The sequence below is a fragment of the Leopardus geoffroyi genome, chromosome E2 (assembly GCF_018350155.1).
Source record: "Leopardus geoffroyi isolate Oge1 chromosome E2, O.geoffroyi_Oge1_pat1.0, whole genome shotgun sequence".
Taxonomy (NCBI): domain Eukaryota; kingdom Metazoa; phylum Chordata; class Mammalia; order Carnivora; family Felidae; genus Leopardus; species Leopardus geoffroyi.
In genome coordinates, this window is record NC_059335.1 from 42,331,360 (window position 1) to 42,348,438 (window position 17,079).

The 17,079-nt window shown below is 43.6% G+C and overlaps 2 protein-coding genes across 14 annotated transcripts in view; one reads left to right on the plus strand and one right to left on the minus strand.

Annotated features, from left to right (window-relative positions):
- TK2 (thymidine kinase 2) overlaps window positions 1-3,851 on the minus strand; it is a 34,101-nt gene extending 30,250 nt beyond the window's left edge. For 3 of the 9 annotated variants that reach the window (XM_045442983.1, XM_045442979.1, XM_045442981.1), the window contains exons 1-2: window positions 1,639-1,830; window positions 871-908 (exon numbers count right to left, since the gene is read on the minus strand). In XM_045442983.1, the coding sequence (XP_045298939.1) occupies window positions 871-908; window positions 1,639-1,816 (216 nt within the window). In that variant the 5' untranslated portion in view covers window positions 1,817-1,830. The other 6 variants (XM_045442984.1, XM_045442980.1, XM_045442987.1 and 3 more) reach the window with 5 other exon arrangements.
- A 55-nt stretch (window positions 3,852-3,906) lies between these two features.
- The window catches only part of LOC123579266 (chemokine-like factor), a 42,037-nt gene continuing 28,864 nt past the window's right edge, over window positions 3,907-17,079 (plus strand). For 4 of the 5 annotated variants that reach the window (XM_045442995.1, XM_045442996.1, XM_045442994.1 and 1 more), the window contains exons 1-2: window positions 3,907-4,152; window positions 9,228-9,386. In XM_045442995.1, coding sequence (XP_045298951.1) covers window positions 4,081-4,152; window positions 9,228-9,386 — 231 coding nt within the window. In that variant the 5' untranslated portion in view covers window positions 3,907-4,080. The remainder of the gene's footprint in view (window positions 4,153-9,227; window positions 9,387-17,079) is intronic. The other variant, XM_045442992.1, reaches the window with a different exon arrangement.

The window sequence follows — 17,079 nt, forward strand, 5'->3', positions numbered from 1 at the left end:
ATTTCAACATACTTTGGTAAATCTCAAGGCTCCCAATCACCAATCCTCTCCACGTGACTTTATTCCATCCTTGGCCTTCTCCATCACCCCGAATACCCGGGGCACTTGCTCACCTTTTCTGCCCTCTGCAGATACCAGCCAAGGTATTCCTGCCACCATTCACCAAGCCACTTTCTTCTGAGCCACAGAAGCTACCGACTTCTGGCTCCCTCAAGAAACTGAGCCTCTGGATTGATGGTGACCAAAATACTGTTCCTCACCCCAGCCAGCTAAAGTCTCCAACATCCCCATGAACATGTCCAGCGTGGCCCTCCTTTGACCTTCAACCTCACACCAGTCCCAGTCCCATGCCAGAGCTGGCATCTCAAAGTCACTACACTGACTGAACCCATGTCTGGGGACCCACATGGATTCTCTCTGGTACCCCCACCCACCCACCCATCTCAGCACTGGAGGACAGGGAGCAGCAGTCAACACATCTTCCCTCACAGCCAGGCTGCCAACCACTAACCCAAAGTGAAACCAATCTTTGCCAGAAGGTGAGCATTTTTCAAATCCCTTTGTAATCATTCAAGCTGACAATCCAAAACTACCTAAAGGCTGTGAGTACATGTATGCTCCTACCTGCGTAGACTCTTGATATGGAACCTCGTAAGAGGTGGCCTCTGGGAAGGGGGTCTGAGGCCCAGGGGTGAAGACAGACTTCCTCATCCCTGGAGATCCTCTTATATTTTTGTTTTTTACTATGTGCACATATTTCTTCACTCACCTCTTCTCTCTCCTCTCTCTCTCCCTGTGCATATACAATCCTCCCGCTCTCTCTCTGTATATAATCCTACACTGAGGAGTGCACATAAAAGAGGGACTTACCACTGATTTTTTCTCTTTTTCCTTTTCTCTATCTTTATCTATAAAAGAAAGGAAATCAATTTTTAAAGTCAGCTTTAAGTAATTCACTCCTTTGTCCTAGTTTTCAAAACCACCACAAAAAAGTCATGTTTACACTTACTCCCTGGCCTAAAAATGTTTTCTGATGACATCTGAGTCCCTCCATGGGTGGATGGAGGCAGACCCACCACTGCTGTCTACCTACATGGACACTGTGCAGCTGCTGCCTGGATCCTGTTGGCACCTCTGGGCCCCAACTGTGCTCAGCTTTTTTCACGTAGTATATCATACTTTCCATTTTCCATATATTTCATATTTATGGTCCTCACAGATGGGTCCAGTAAGTTCAAACAGAGTAGCCTCCAGTGGGACCTGACAGTTAAGAGTGGGCAGCAGGCATGGGTTTCAGCCCAGGGCTGACACCTTGGCCCAACCACCACACAGGCGCCACCCAACAACCCAAGGCCAAAGAACGCTAGGATTTGGCTATAATGGTGACTCCCATTTCTGAAAGGGGAAGTCCCTAGTTCCAGGGGAAGCAGAAAGGCTCAGAGCCTAAACCACCCACCACCCACCGGGAACTTGTTAACTGCAGCTGCCAGCCTCCGTCTTCCCCAAGGCCCAAAGAATCAGGACCAGGAGTGGGACGGGGACTGGGGCAGCGCGCACTCGCGGGGGTAGCGGATCCTTCTGCTCTCTATAGGGCTCCCCAGCTCCGAACAGAGAGGGGCCGGAGCCCCACGGCCCCACCCACTGGCGGCCACCCACTGGTGGCCGGCTGGGGTCCGGAGGAGCTGCCAACGATTGCCCTCGCCCCTCCACGCCCCCGCAGGAAATCCCGGAGGCTTGGAGTAGTTTCGGGTTCAGGCCAGAGGGCGGGGAGTGAGACCGGCAGCCGCTGAGACCCAAGGCGCGGGTCTCTAGACATGGAACCGAAAGAGGCGTTACCCAGAGGCCAGGCCCGGCGCTGCGCCCCCCGCGTCCCGGGGCCCGAGGCGGGGCTCCCAGTCCCCCCGCGCCGCAGCGCCTGGGCGGCCCAACACCGCAGCGACCGCAGCAGCATAGCCCGGCGGGCGGCTCCGGCGGCTCCGTTTCCTTCCTGCGCCACACAGCGCCAGCGCAGCGCGCCGCCTCCATCCCCGCGCCGGCTGCCGGGGCGCCTGCTGGCGCCGGGCTCTTAAAGAGACCCTGTCGTATTTCACCCTCTCTCCCACCCGGAAAGTACTTCAAGGTGTGGGCAAAGCCGTTTGCAGCCAGGACATTTTCCCGCCAACGGGACCCCTGACTTGGCAAGACTTGAGGGACGGATGGCCAACAATACCAACGACTGGTTGGTTAATAAATTATTGGAGATTACTTAATCGAGCACGTGTTCTATCCAGGCACCTGGCACATACTTAGGGTATCATTTATTCTTCTCAACGATGATCCTCCAAAACTTAGGTAACTTGATTAAAATGATCAGAAGCATTCATTAAAGGGATGAAGCTGGAATTCAAGCCATGTATCTTGCTTCACAGCCTCTTCCCTCTGAACTTTGACATGTCCAGGGTCTAGACTGTAAATGTACTAGATCCCTCAAGAAAGTGTTAAAACAAACAAACAAAAAAAAAAAAAAAAAAAAAAAAACAGGAAACAGGTCCAAAATGGGAGTTGCTTATGCTAAGCCCTAGCTGACCAAACCAAGATTTAATTGTAGTTCGGGCTCTCCCAAAAATGAACCCTTAAGCCAGTCCATCAGGAATCGCCTGATCAACACTAGTTATGTAATCTGCCCTATAGACCCCTGCCATCCCCTACAGCAAAGTAACCTTGCAATAACCAACCCGCTTTTTTGCCAGTGTAACTTCCTTGTTCTCACTTCCTTTTGCCTATAAAAGTTTATTTTGTACAGCTCCTCGGAGCTCCTTGCTATGCGCTAGACTGGATGCCACCTGACTCATATCGATTTTTGCTCAAACTCTTAAAATGTTTAATATACCTCAGTTTATCTTTTAACCAAGAAAGGCACAACCAATATGCCAACTGTGCAGACAACTGGGGGTGGGAAGGAAGCCTGTAAATCCCATCCATAGTCAGGTAGCAAAAATTCAGCCCAGGTGTGAGGTAGATGGGTATATATAATTCAACAGGCCCAGGCCCTGAAACCCAAGCTGCTGCAGTAAGAACTGTGTGTGCATGCCCATTCCAGTGCTTAAGTGGAGGGGTTTCCCACCTCTCCCAGAAGTGCAAGGTGCTAGCAGTCACCTCTAGGACAGGGAAGAGGACGTCATTTACGAGAGGTTTCACTCAGTCTCTAAATCAGCTACCCGAAAGCCACAACCTCATCTAGTGCTTTCTGTGATATCTGCCATAGACCTAGCACAGGGCAAACGTGCCCTCCACAAACTTCAGGATTAAGTGCAACATTTTTGGGACTTGGAATGAAGCTGTTAGATCAGACTGTGATCCCCTGGGGACAAGGACAGGGTATAAGGCCCAGGCCATTAGTTTAGATTACACATATTCTACATCTATTATGTGTCAGACCCTGGGGACCTTGCAAGGAGAGAAACAGACACAGGCAAGCCCCTGGTTTTGTGCAATTTATATTCTTAAATATATCACCTAGTGATAAGTGCTATGAAGAGAAAGTGATGGTGGCTACTCTAGACAGAGTGACCAAGGGAAATCCTCTCTGAGGGGTGTTATTTTAGATTCCCAAAGTCTGGGGTTGCCCAGCAGGCATTCGTGAACTCCACCCCCCCCCCCCCCCAACCCCCATCCCGCACCCACCTCCGGAAGCACTCCCAGACAGGAAAACCCATATGGACTGCTGGAGAGCAGTTGTCATTGGTGCCTGGTAGTAAGGCATGGGGCGGCATTAAGAGGGACCAGCCAGCGTGGTTCCCCATAGGCCAGTGGAAATGTAGCAGGCAAACCCCACCAGTTCGAAGAGAGAGGGAGAGAGAGGGAGAAAGAGGGAGAGAGAGAGAGAAGGCGAGAGAGGCGAGTAATCCGCTCCCGTGGTGCGCATGCGCCCGAGTGCAGACCGCGGTGACGTGCGCGCGCGCGCGCGAGGGCGGGAATCCTAGAAGGGCCGCGGGCGGTGGCTGTGACAGTTGCGGTCGCCGCGCGAGGACTGGCGGAGCCGTGCGCTGAGGAGAAGGTCTGAAGGAGAGAAGCGTTGTTGCTGGGTCGGCTGCGAGCGCGATGCAGACGCTGAAGCAGAAGCATCGCCCCTTCTGCTTCAGCGTGAAAGGCCAAGTGAAGATGCTGCGGCTGGTGAGGCCAGGCCACCGGGTGGGGGCGGTGTTGAAGCGTGCTCAAGGGCAGCGGGAGATGGCTCTCAAGTACAAAGCGGAATCCCCTGCCTTCTCTTTCTTTTAAGTTTTGTGGGGGTTTTTTGTTTATTTTTGAGAGACAGAGACACAGCGCGAGTGGGATAGGGGCAGAGAGAGAAGGAGACACAGAATCTGAAGCAGGCTGCAGGCTCTGAACAGCACAGAGCTTGAGGTGGGGCTCGAGCCCTCAGAGCCGAAGTGGGAGGCTCAACCGACTGAGCCACCCAGGCGCCCCCCCTGCCTTGTCGTTCACCCTAGGCCTGCCGAGAGGCAAGGCAGTTGACTGTGCACCCGGGGGCAGAAGGAGAGAAGGCACTGTCTGCCCTTCAGGGGTTCACGGACACAGTCACAAAGCAACGTGCGCAGGTCTGCACGAGTGGCCTCCACTTGGCCCTGCACACCAGCCACCCAGGTTACCAGGCCAGGCAGCTGTGCTTATAGCCCGCAGAGGACAGTGGGGCTGCCCGCTTCGTGGCGTCAGGCATGGCGAGCGCCCTGCACTCAGTTCTGAACGGAGGTCTGGAGAGAATGAGCCATGATTTGGAGGAAGGTGCCCTGGCTGGTTAGAGCAGTAGAGACTGTCACGGGAGAATATGTTGAAGGAACTCAAGAAAAGAAAAGGAGAAGGAAAAAATAATGTTTACGTTTTAAAGCGGTGACCTCTCTCTTTAAAGGAGGGGATGGAAATAGAAGTTACAGGGAAACAGTTCCACTTAATACGAGGGAGAATTGTCTATGGGGAAAGTTGCCCAAATTAAGTGGCCACACCACTTGGGAAGGGAGTACATTCCTGAACAGCCAAAGCTAACAGGCGTAGATGAGCGAGGATGCTGTAAAGGAGATTCACACTTCAGGTGAGTGGGTAGAACAAATTGCACACAAGGTCCCTCCCACACCAAAAGTCTGTGATTCTGAGAAACAACTATAACTTAATACAAGTCAGAACGCGTAAGACAGGTTTAGAAAATTACTTTAGAGTTCGAAGAACAGAGAGATTACTTTGGGTTAGGAGTAAATAATCAGGGAAGAAGTGGCCTCAGGGTCTGGAGTTTTATGCCCACTACTGAAAGCTCTGGAACACTGGAGGAGAAACAAGATCTTGTGAGAAAGGTTTAGTTTCAGACATATCAGTTCCTGCAACAAACATCTGGAGTATTTAGTTATATTCTAAAGATCTGACTTGGGCCCTGGAACAACAAAGACAACCAAAACAAAAGTCTCTGACTCACGGAATTTCTTCAGTGTAGTCAAAGAGACAGACCTATGAGCAGAGCCATAATATGTGAGAAGATGGGGATAGGCCAGAGAGTGAGACATATAACCAAGGACAAGATAAAGAGAGGTATCATGAAACTTCCTAGAGGAACAAAGGGTGGGGTCTGAAGGACAGCCACCTGAGCAAATACATGGAGGCAAAAAAACCCAGCATGATTTATGCAGCAAATTTTTTTTTTTTGACTTGTGTAATGTTTTTACTTTTGAGAGAGAGAGGACATGTGGGGGAAGTGCAGAAAGAGTGGGGGAAAGAGGATCTGAAGCAGGCTCCGCGCTGACAGCAGCCACCCGATGTGAGGCTCAAACTCACAAACCGCAAGATCATGACCTGAGCCAAAGTCAGACACTCAACCAACTGAGCCACCCAGGCGCCCCTGTGCAGCAAATTTTAACAAGTTGAGCATTGTTTTATTTTTTTCATTCAACAAATATTTATTGAAAGCCTACCTCTGAGATATCAGTGAACAAAGCAAAGATCCCTAGCCCTTAACAGAGTTTACATATTGGGGTGGGAGGGTGGGGAGACAGACGGTAAACACAATAAATAAATAAATGATGCAGTATTCTAAAAAGTGGTACGTGCTGTGAAACAAGAGACAAGTAAAGCCAGGGAAAGGAGGGTAAGGGGAGGAAGGTTGCAGGTTGCAGTAATAGAGTGATCAGGTTAGGCCTTGTTGAGATGACAACTGAGCAGTTGAGTGAGGCTAGGGTGTTAGCTATGAGAATATCTGGAGGAAAAGAGTTTAAGGCAAAGGAACATCCATGGCTCTGTGACAGGAATGTACCTGAAGGTTCAAGAAAAAGCAAGGAAACCAATGTGGATGGAGTAGAGTGACACAGTAGGGGGACACAGTGAGAGATGAGGAAGGTTTTGAGTAAGGTTGTATATGAGCTGACATTAAAAAAAAAAAGGCCAGCTGCTATATTGACAATAGATTGGTCAGGGGAACTGGGAGGTGGGGTGGGGTGGGAATTGCTGCAAGGGCAAGGGTAGAACCAAGGAGACCAGTTAGAGCTATTGTAGTAATCTGGGCAATGAGATAGTAGCTCAGATCGGGGTATAGCACAGCAGGCTGCAAGAATGATCATATTTGGGATACATTTTGAAAGTAGCCCCAACACAATTTGCTGATGAACCAGATGAGGTGTAAGAAAAAGAGGAGTCAAGATAACTCCTAAGTTTTTGGGCTAAGCAACTGGAAGGGTGGAGTTGCCATCCACCGAAAGCTTGTAGGTGAAGCAAATGTAGGCAGAGGATCAGAAGTTTAATTTCAGAATTAAACACTGGAATTATCCTGTGGATAAATTGTGAAGAAACTCTGCTAGAGAAGTAGACAGGAGCTGAGTCCTTTAAGACTGAATACCATGATGAGAGGTAGGCTCTATTCTCAAGACCACAGGGAGCCCTTGAGAAATGCACTTGCATTTTAGAAATTTTACTGTAATACCTACCTTTGTCATCATAGTTCAGGGAAGATATTGAAGGGCATTAGTTTAGGGATGAAGAGGAGGGAGTGAGTTCCCAAGACATTAGGCATCAAATCAGCAGGACCTGATGATTGATCAGTTGTGAGAAGTAATTAGGAACACTGATATTAGGATTTTAGGGTGGGTGATAAGATAGATGGTGGTATCTGGGGCACCTGAGTGGCTCGGTTGGGCATCGGACTCTTGATTTTGACTCAGGTCATGACCTCACAGTTCATGGGATCGAGCCGTGCATCAGGCTCTGTGCTCACAGTGCAGAGCCTGCTTGGGATTCTCTCTCTTCCTCTCTCTCTGCTCCTCCCTCACTGGCTCTCTTGCTCTCTCTCAAAATAAATAAATTAAACTTAAAAAAAAAAAAAAGATAGATGGTGGTATCACCAATTAAGATAGTGCATACAGGAGGGAAAGGCAAGGTGAGTTCAATTTTGGTGATGGTGAATTTGAGATTCCTGCAGGTACTCAGAGATTGCAGATGGCTAGTTACGTGTAAGATGTTGAGGACAGACCTGGGAGAAAGACCCACATTCACTGAGTGGGTCATAGACAGAATCTAAAGGAATGCCAGCATTTTAAAAGAATGAGTAAAGGCAGAGAAGCCACCAAGGGAGAATAGTTGCAGAGATATAAGAACTAGGAGAGGTGACATGCCAGCCCAAGGAGTAGAAAAACAGGAAAAGACAGCCAATGACAAGTCATGAGGGTCCAGTAGCATAAGGAGTAAAAAATGTTAATTAAATTTAGTATTTCTGAAATCACTGATGATCTGAGGAAAAGCAATTTCCATAGAGTGGTAAAGAAATGTTTGAGATATTAGTGGGATATTTAAAAGAGAACAGGAGACAAAGGCCAAGAGTTAGTAAAGATAGAAGAGCTGTAAATAATGGAACGGGGGAGAACTCAGTGTAACTGAAATCATGGGAACTTGTAAGAAAATGGATTAAACACCAATGTCAAATTCCATGGTGTGGAAAGTTTAAAGGGGATGAGGGCTGAAAAAGTGACCCTACGTATCATAACCCATGAGCTCAAGGGGGCGGTTCAGTAGAGTAAATGAAGTGGTTTGAGGTGACATGTTGCTAAGAGTAATTATGTTAATTACAAAGAATGACTTATTTAGTTACTGGTTACATTTGCTACATACTCAAACTGACCAATTTAGAAGCTTAAAGGTAGGCTGTTTGTATACGAATACGGTAATTGAAAGAATCATAAATAAGTAGCCTGAATAGATTTAAGGTCAAAAAGACTATGTAGATGGTACTGGCTGACAGACTAATCATAAAAGTCTAGCCAGGGAAAACTCTTGACAAAACCATTTTCCAAGAACATAGAGACTTTGGATGGAGCTGTAACATGACAGCTCCTAAGAACATGATGTTGACAGACTCCCTGGAACTTATCAGCTTATTTTTCTTTTAGTTCACTTTAACATTTCTGTGTTCTGTATCTTCACTTGGAAATGAGGTGATTGGATTAGATTAATTATTAAGGGTTTTTTCACTTAAAATTTTCATCCATTCTGATTGCATTCTATCTAGGTAAGGGAAAGTATGTAAAAAAAAAAAAAGTGAAGCATCAGAATTGTTGCATTTTTTTAATCCCCCCCCCCCCCATAGGGTTCTTCGGAGAATTGTTTTTCTTAACAATTTATTTTAAAATTTTCTCCCCAGTATTTTTCATGGTAACATTCTAAGTTTAAATTTGATAGTAGATTCCAGACTGCTAAGAGTTAAGGAGTGATGAGCAGATGATAAGGAATTCTAGGAGTCAGTATACAGACTTTTTTAAAAAGCATTACAGTGAGAAGTAAAAAACAGGAGTTTCTTTGGGGAGCAGGATGAATGGAAGGGGTGTGGTGTGTGTGTGTGTGTGTGTGTGTGTGTGTGTGTGTGTGTGTGTTTTAAGAGAGGACAACTTGGATATGTTTATAGTATGATGAAGAAAGGAACCAATGAGAAGATATTGAAGGTGTCAGAAAAGAAGATAGGTAGTAAAGAAAGATCAAGGGAACAAATGTGGGAAGTGATGGTATTAGTTGTGCAAGTGGAATAACAGAGAGGGACACCTAGTTCTCTAAAACAGAAGGAGAAGTCAGCATCCATACATTTTGGTCATTCCTCTTTTAGATGTGTGTATATATGGCATAAACCCATTTATGTAGTTACTTTAGAAATGATCATTTTTACAATTTAAACTTGGCATTCAATAGTCATTGAATAAATCATGTTTGTCTGTTTGTTTTTATCCTTATAGGCACTAACTGTGACATCTATGGCTTTTTTTATCATTGCACAAGCCCCTGAACCGTACATTGTCATCACTGGATTTGAAGTTGCTGTTATTTTCTTTTTCATAATTTTATATATGCTGAGACTGGATCGATTAATAGACTGTTTGTTTTGGCCTTTGCTTGTAAGTGTTCAGTTTTATTAGACTTTTTTCCTGTCATAGTGAGACATCTTAATAAACTATGCTTTGGTTTTCTTAGGCCTTTAGGTAATGTCTGATAGGCTTAGGAAGGAGGAATTCTATCCACTGCTAATGTGTTCTGTATTGTCCCTGGTGCAACCACAGAGCATAAATCTGAGCTCCATCTATTAGATGTGACTGACCCTTCTGTCAGGAGAATTCACTGAACTATAGATCTTCTAAAGAAATTTAAACTTAAGATCCTAGTTAATAAAATTATAGCACATTCTTAATCTCTACCTCCCTTTTAAATACATGTTGATATGGCCTCAAAATTGGGGGGAGAGATGGAGGCACATACCCAAGTATCCACGTCTTGCACATCTCTGACCACCAAATGGAAAACTGAGATAATTTGGGAGACTGAATAAAGTACAATGTTATCTTACTTAATTCTGGAAACACTAATGCTAAATAATGAACTTATATTGTACAACTTTATTTAATAGCATATGAACTTCACCTGCCATACTTATAGCATTAAGAATAACTGCCCAGTGTATTGCCTAAATGGTTCTAGAAACTGTCAAAATAGGCAAGTTGAAGATACTAGTTAAGGTGAATGTGTCCCTGGATTGTTATCCAGTTCTAGGAAAAACGGAGTGTCTTTACCTCTCTCTCCTCTTTCAAGTCTTATCCTCAATATCCTGTCTCTGTAGGTCTCCCTTCTAAGACCTCCTGCTGCCCTCCCCACCTTTAGACTGGTAGCTGCACTGAAGTCTTCCTCTGCTGCACTTGTCTCATCCTCCTGGGGTCCAAAATGCTGATAGCCAAGCTGATAACCCCTAGTTAAGGAGGGAGGACTTTAGAGCTATTCTCAAACCATAAGCATGCCTTCAGGTGGTACCTTCTAGAACCACTTTTGAAGGCCAGTGATGAATGTTTCAAGCTAATCACAAGCTGAACAGATCCCAAAAGGGGAAAGCTGGGAAACAGAGAAGAGCTTCATAGCATCTCTCTAAAGTACTTGATCACACTTTAGAGCTGGACCTGACTGGAGGGAAGTCTAGGAAAAGAGATCACAATGCCTTCATCAGTTGACCCTCAGAGTACATAATGTCATTTAGTAGCAGAAAGGGCTAAGCTAAATTATTCCAGAGATTTCTGCAAGGACATGAACAGCATGGTCCATATCCTCTTTACTCAAAAAATGGTATAGTTGCTCTTCACAGTCTGCTTTCCAAGGTTAATAAAACTATTTATTTTTCTCCAAACTATAATTCTCTCAAGCTTATTACATGTCCCAGTAATACACGTGGAGCTCTAAGCTGAACAGAATACACTGGGAGGGAGAGTGTCCTATGTGTACCACACTGAAATTTAGTCTCCAAATCTCTGAGGATCAAACTTTGCTGATATTGTAATCTCTTAGAAATGGTGCTATACTGGGGCACCTGGGTGGCTCAGTCAGTTGTGTCTGACTCTTGATTTCATCTCGGGTTTTGATCTCAGGTTCATGTGTTCAGTCCCTGTGTTGGGCTCTGAGCTGGGCATGAAACCTACTTAGAAAAAAAGAAAAGAAATGGTGCTGCATGGTCAACTACGGGATTATTATTCCATTATGAAAAGATTCCTCTCTGCTCTTGATCTAATGGAATCATTTGTTCAACAAGTGTTAAGTGTCTGCTAATCCCAGCTTCTGTAACAGGTTCTTTGATAAAACACAAATCTTACACCTGTGAGATTTTCAACGTAGTCAAGAAGCAAGATAGATGAGCCATTCAGTGTAACAGGTGCTGCAATAGATGTATACCCAGGATAGTGTGGAGGCACCAAACCAGGGAAGGGGACCAAATCATCATAGGCTTGCCTGGTAGAAGAAGCAGCATATGAGGGTCTAGTGGGGGGAAAGAGCATGACCTCGAGCAGCTGCACGTAGTTCTGAATGGCTGGGATATTGAGTTGTGGAGAAGAGAGGACAAGAGTGGAAGCTTGAGAGGCAGGAGGAGGTCAGAGCATACAAGGCTTTATATGCCCTGTGTTTTAACCCAAAGGCCATTGGAAGCTTTTAGAGTTTTTTAAGTAGGAGAATGACATGAGCAGCTTACAATTTAGGGGATTGCTGGTGGCAGTATCAATAATGGCTTAAAGAGCAACAAAACTAGAGGTAGGTCTCAGAGACCACTTAAAAGTTTGGTTCTATAACCCTGACATGAAAATTATGAAGGCCTGGACTAAGGTCATGACAGTAGCTGGAGAGAAAGGGGTTAATGGGGTAGAATTGATACGAATAGGTAAATAAGAAAAACTAAGAATACCTGCCACTTAAATATCTTGAGATGATAATGAGATAAGAAGTACAGGAAGAAGAATAGGTTTAAGGAAGGGCCAGGGAGACGAATGGAATGAGTTTAGTTAGACAAATACTAGGTTCTAGTTGCTTATGGAGTATTCAGATGGAAATGTTCAAAACAGGTCTGAAGCTCAGGAGAGAGAAGAGTTAAACCTGGAAGTCACCACCTTATGATGGTAAATGATCTCTGAGACTGGTCTAACTGGCACAGAGGGAAGAGCAAGCTGAAGGTAAAACTGGGAAAGACGAACATATGGGGTGAAAAGGAAGAGTAGCCAGAGAAAGACAGGAGAGAACCCAAGGGAGGCCCGTGTCACAGAAGGCAAGAGAGGAAAACATTTCAAAAAGGACTGGTGAATATTACCACATGTAAAGAAATAAAAATAAGTCCTGGAAAAATATATATATTCACTGACTGTGTTAATAGAGGCCCCTTTACCAGAGTGGTGTGCCTTGAGTGGAGAGGTGATAGTAAAGCTGAGGCAATAGATTGAGCAGGAGAAGAGAGACAACTATAATTACAATTGTAACTAGAGTTGTAACTCAGGGCTACTGAGTTGAAACCTGGCCAGGGACAAAGAAGGGTAATGAATAGAATAAGGTGCCTGCAGAGTGGTGGATGAGAATAGGAGCCAGAGCACAGATGGAGGAGATGCCTGGAACTCTTTTACTGTAACAAAAGTGAAGGAGACAAAGATGGCTGAAGATTCCAATTAATCTTGCAGTTGTAACTTGTAAGTACTTCTGCCTCATGACCACTGTCTTTACTAATTTAGGAAAGGGCTTGGTCATATGCATTCACATTTATTATGTTTATCATTGTCCCAAAGTTGCAGTAACCGACACAGTGTGTAGAGCTGGCCTTCTCTGACTGTTAACCTTAAGTGTTCCAATGACAGAAAACACAAAGTGAACCAGACCAGGGCTTTGCAGTGGTATCCAAGTGCAGGCTCAAAATTTCTGTGAAATCTCCATTTTTGTAATTAAATTAACATTCTACACCATGGTATATTGATCTTTGGTTTTCATTATAAACACAATGCTTTAAATGACTATTAAGGATCATTGATGTTCTGGGGCGCCTGGGTGGCGCAGTCGGTTAAGCGTCCGACTTCAGCCAGGTCACGATCTCGCGGTCCGTGAGTTCGAGCCCCGCGTCGGGCTCTGGGCTGATGGCTCAGAGCCTGGAGCCTGCTTCCGATTCTGTGTCTCCCTCTCTCTCTGCCCCTCCCCCGTTCATGCTCTGTCTCTCTCTGTCCCAAAAATAAATAAACGTTGAAGAAAAAAAAAAAAAAAAGGATCATTGATGTTTCGAGACAGGTACATCCTTTTCTATCCTGTGGTTCTCTACATTCCCTAGAATACCACTTTTACCCAAGGCCATTCATATACACTTACCTGAATTACTCACTGGAGGCAGGGTTGTCTACCTGAAGTAGAGGTGTGGCTTGCCTTGAAGCAGAGCAAAGTATCCAACACAGAGAAGCATTAATCTAGGACAGTTAATATTTCTTGCAAATGTGAACCTTTTTTCTTCTTTTGTGCATCTAATCTTGCCCTGTCCCCATTGAACCTCTTCCTATTTTCTTTTTAATAACTATGTTTCTAAGTTACCATGGGTTTAAAGTCTGATATTTCTATGTTAACAATACCTTCCTGCCTACAGTTACCTGCAAACAGATGTAAACCATCCAGAATAAACCAATTTTCTTTTCCACACTATACATCCATTCAAAATATAAGTTGCTTCCTTTAAAGCCATTGTTCAGAAGGCAAATGCTTTATTTCTGGAAATTATAAATGAATGAGCTACATCATCAAATAATAGCATAATCAGCCAGCCATTTCATGCAAATCTGTGAAAGTTTTTCCCTGAAAATTACCACTTTCTGCCAAGTGTGTGTAGCTTTTCTTATTAACTGCATTTTACTAACGTTATAAAGTTGTTTCATTTACAGGTTAAACTATTCCACATTTTCTCTTAGCGTTTCGGCTTCCCAGTGTACCATTCTATTGTAAACCTTCCACACAATATATCATCTACTCCCAACTAGATGAGTTCTCCCTCCACCTACATTTAAATAAAAAAGAAATAGATTAGGATGGCAGAGGAGTAGGGCAACCCTAAGCTTGTCTTCTCCCCCAAACAGCTAGAGAAATCAATTTGAACACCTAAGAAATCAATCAGAAGTTTTAGAGAACGAAGCTGCACATCTACAAGTGGAAAAAACAACCTGTTGGAGATGGAGGAATTCACACCAAAAGAACAGGAAGAAAAAATGGCCAAGGATTTAATCATACAGATATAAATAAGATGTTGGAACTAGAATTTAAAACAACAATTACAAGGATTCTAGCTGGGCTTGGAAAAAGCATAGAAGACTCTAGAGAATCCGTTTCTTCAGAGATAAAAGAGCTAAAGTCTACTCAGGCCAAAAATAAAAATGCTATAACCCCCAAGATGCAAACCTGAATGGATGTCATAACAGCAAGGGTGGACAAAGCAGAGGAAAAAATTAGTGATACAGAAGATAAAATTATCTTATAATTTTATAAGATATATAGATATAAGATTTTATAATTATAATAAAATAGTGAAGCTGAAGAGGGAAACAAAGATAATGGATCATGAAGGTAGACTTAGGGAACTCAATGACTTATTAAAATAGAATAACATTCATAGGAGTCCCAGAAAATGAATAGAGAGAAAAAGGGGCTGAAGGTTTATTTGGGCAAATTACGGCTGAAAACTTCCCTAATCTGGAGAAGGGCACAGACATCAAAATCCAAGAAACAGAGAATTGCCATTAAATTCAAAAGCTGGCCATCGCCAAGGCATATCATAGAAGAATCCTGAAATCAACAAGGGGGGAAAAGTCGACCTACAGGGGAAGATGGATCAGGTTTGAGGCAGATCTGTCCACAGAAACTTGGCAGGCCAGAAGGGAATGGCAGGATATAGTCAATGTGCTGACTGGGAAAAACATGCAGGCAAGAATACTTTAAACAGCAAGACAATCATTCAGAATAAAAAGATAAAGAGTTTCCCAGACAAAAACTAAAGGAGCTCATGATCACTAAACCAGCCCTATAAGAAATACTAACGGGGATTCCTTGGGGGTGGGGAGGAGAGACCAAAAGCAACAAAGACTAGAAAGGAACACAGAACATCACCAGAAACACCAACTTTATAGGTGACACAATGACACTAAATTCCTCTATTAATAATCACCCTGAATGTAAATGGACTAAGTGCTCCAAATCAAAGGACACAGGCTATCAGAATGGATTAAAAAAACAAACAAACAAACAAACAAACAAAAAAACACTATCTATATGCTGCCTACATTTAGACCTAAATGTAGACTCATTTTAGACCTAAAGACATAGGCAGATTGAAAGTGAGAAGATTGAGAACCATCTGTCTAATTTGGCTAATATCTTTTGGCTACGGGATGCCAAAAGAAAGCTGGAGTAACCATAATTATTTCAGACAAACTCGATTTTTAAACCAAAGACTGTAACAAGAGATGAAGAAAAGCATTATATCATAATTAAGGGGTATATCCATCAAGAAGATCGAACAATCAGGGTACCTGGGTGGCTTAGTTGGTTGAACGTCTGACTCTTGATTTCAGCTCAGGTCATGATCTCACAGTTTTGTGACTTCAAGCCCCACACATGCTCTGCATCGATAGCACACAGTCTGCTTGAGACTGTGCCCCTCCCCCACTCACACTGTCTCAAAATTAATTAATTAATTAAAGATCTAACCATTGTAAATATTTATGCCCCAGCTTGGAACACCCAAATATATAAATCAATTACTAACAAACATAAACTCATCGATAATGATAACAATAATAGTAGAGGACTTTAAACAACCACAAGAAAAAATTTGGAAAGACCACAAATACATGGAGGTTAAAGAACATCCTACTAAAGAATTAATGGGTTAGCCAGAAAATTAAAGAAGAAATTTAAAAAGTATATTGAAGCAAATGAAAAGAAAACATGACAGTCCAAAATCTTTGGGATGCAGCAAAGGCAGTCCTAAGAGGGAAGTACATTGCAATACAGGTCTACTTCAAGAAGCAAGAAAGGTCTCAAACACACAATCCATCATTACACTTAAAAGAGCAGGTAAAGGAAGAGCAAATAAAGCCTAAAGCCAACAGAAGAAGAAAAATAATAAAGACTAGACCAGAAATAAATGATATAGAAACAACAACAACAACAACAACAGTAGAATGATCAACAAAAGTAAGAGTTGGTTCTTTGAAAGAATAAAATTGATAAACCCCTAGTTAGACTTAAAAGAGAAAGAACCTAAATAAATAAAATCACAAATGAAAGGAGAGAGATCACAACGAATACCTCAGAAATACAATTAGAATACTATGAAAAATTAAATGCCAACAAACTGGGCAATCTGGAAGAAATGGATAAATTCCTAGAAACATGCAAACTACCAAAAAAATCTTCCAACAAATGGGGCACTTGGGTGGCTCAGTTGGTTAAGTGTCTGAATCTTGATTTCTACTCATGTCATGATCTCACAGATCATGGGTTCAAGTCCTGAGTTTGAGTACTATCAGTGCAGAATGTGCTTGGGATTCTCTCTCTCTCTCTCTCTCTCTCTCTCTCTCTCTCTCCCCCCCAACCCCCACCCTCTGCCCTGCAAATAAACTTTAAAAAAACATCTCCCAACAAACAAAAAGTCCAGGGCCAGATGGCTTCCCAGGGGAATTCTACCAGACATTTAAAGAGTTAATACAGGGTGCCTGGGTGGCTCAGTTGGTTGAGCATCCAACTTTAGCTCAGGTCATGATCTCGTGGTTTGTGGGTTCAAGCCCCACATTGGACTGTGTGCTGACAGCTCAGAGCCTGGAGCCTGCTTTGGATTCTGTGTCTCCCTCTCTCTCTACCTCTCCCCTGCTCATTCTCTCCCCTCCCCGCCTCTCTCTCTCTCTCTCTCTCTCTCTCTCTCTCTCTCTCTCTCTCTTTCTCTCCTCCTCTCTCTCTCTCTCAAAAATAAACATTTAAAAAGTTTTTAAATAAAAAATAAGAGTTAATACCTATTCTCAAACTGTTCCAACAAAATAGAAATGGAAGGAAAACTTCCAAACTCATTCTATACGGCCAGAATTGCCTTGATTCCAAAGCCAGACAAAGACCCCACTAAAAAGGAGAATTACAGGCCAATATCCCTGATGAACATGGATACAAAAATTCTCAACAAGATACTAGAAAACTGAATCCAACCTTACATTAAAATAATTATTCACCATGGTCAGGTGGGATTTATCCTTGGCCTTGTTCAATATTTGCAAATCAATCAAC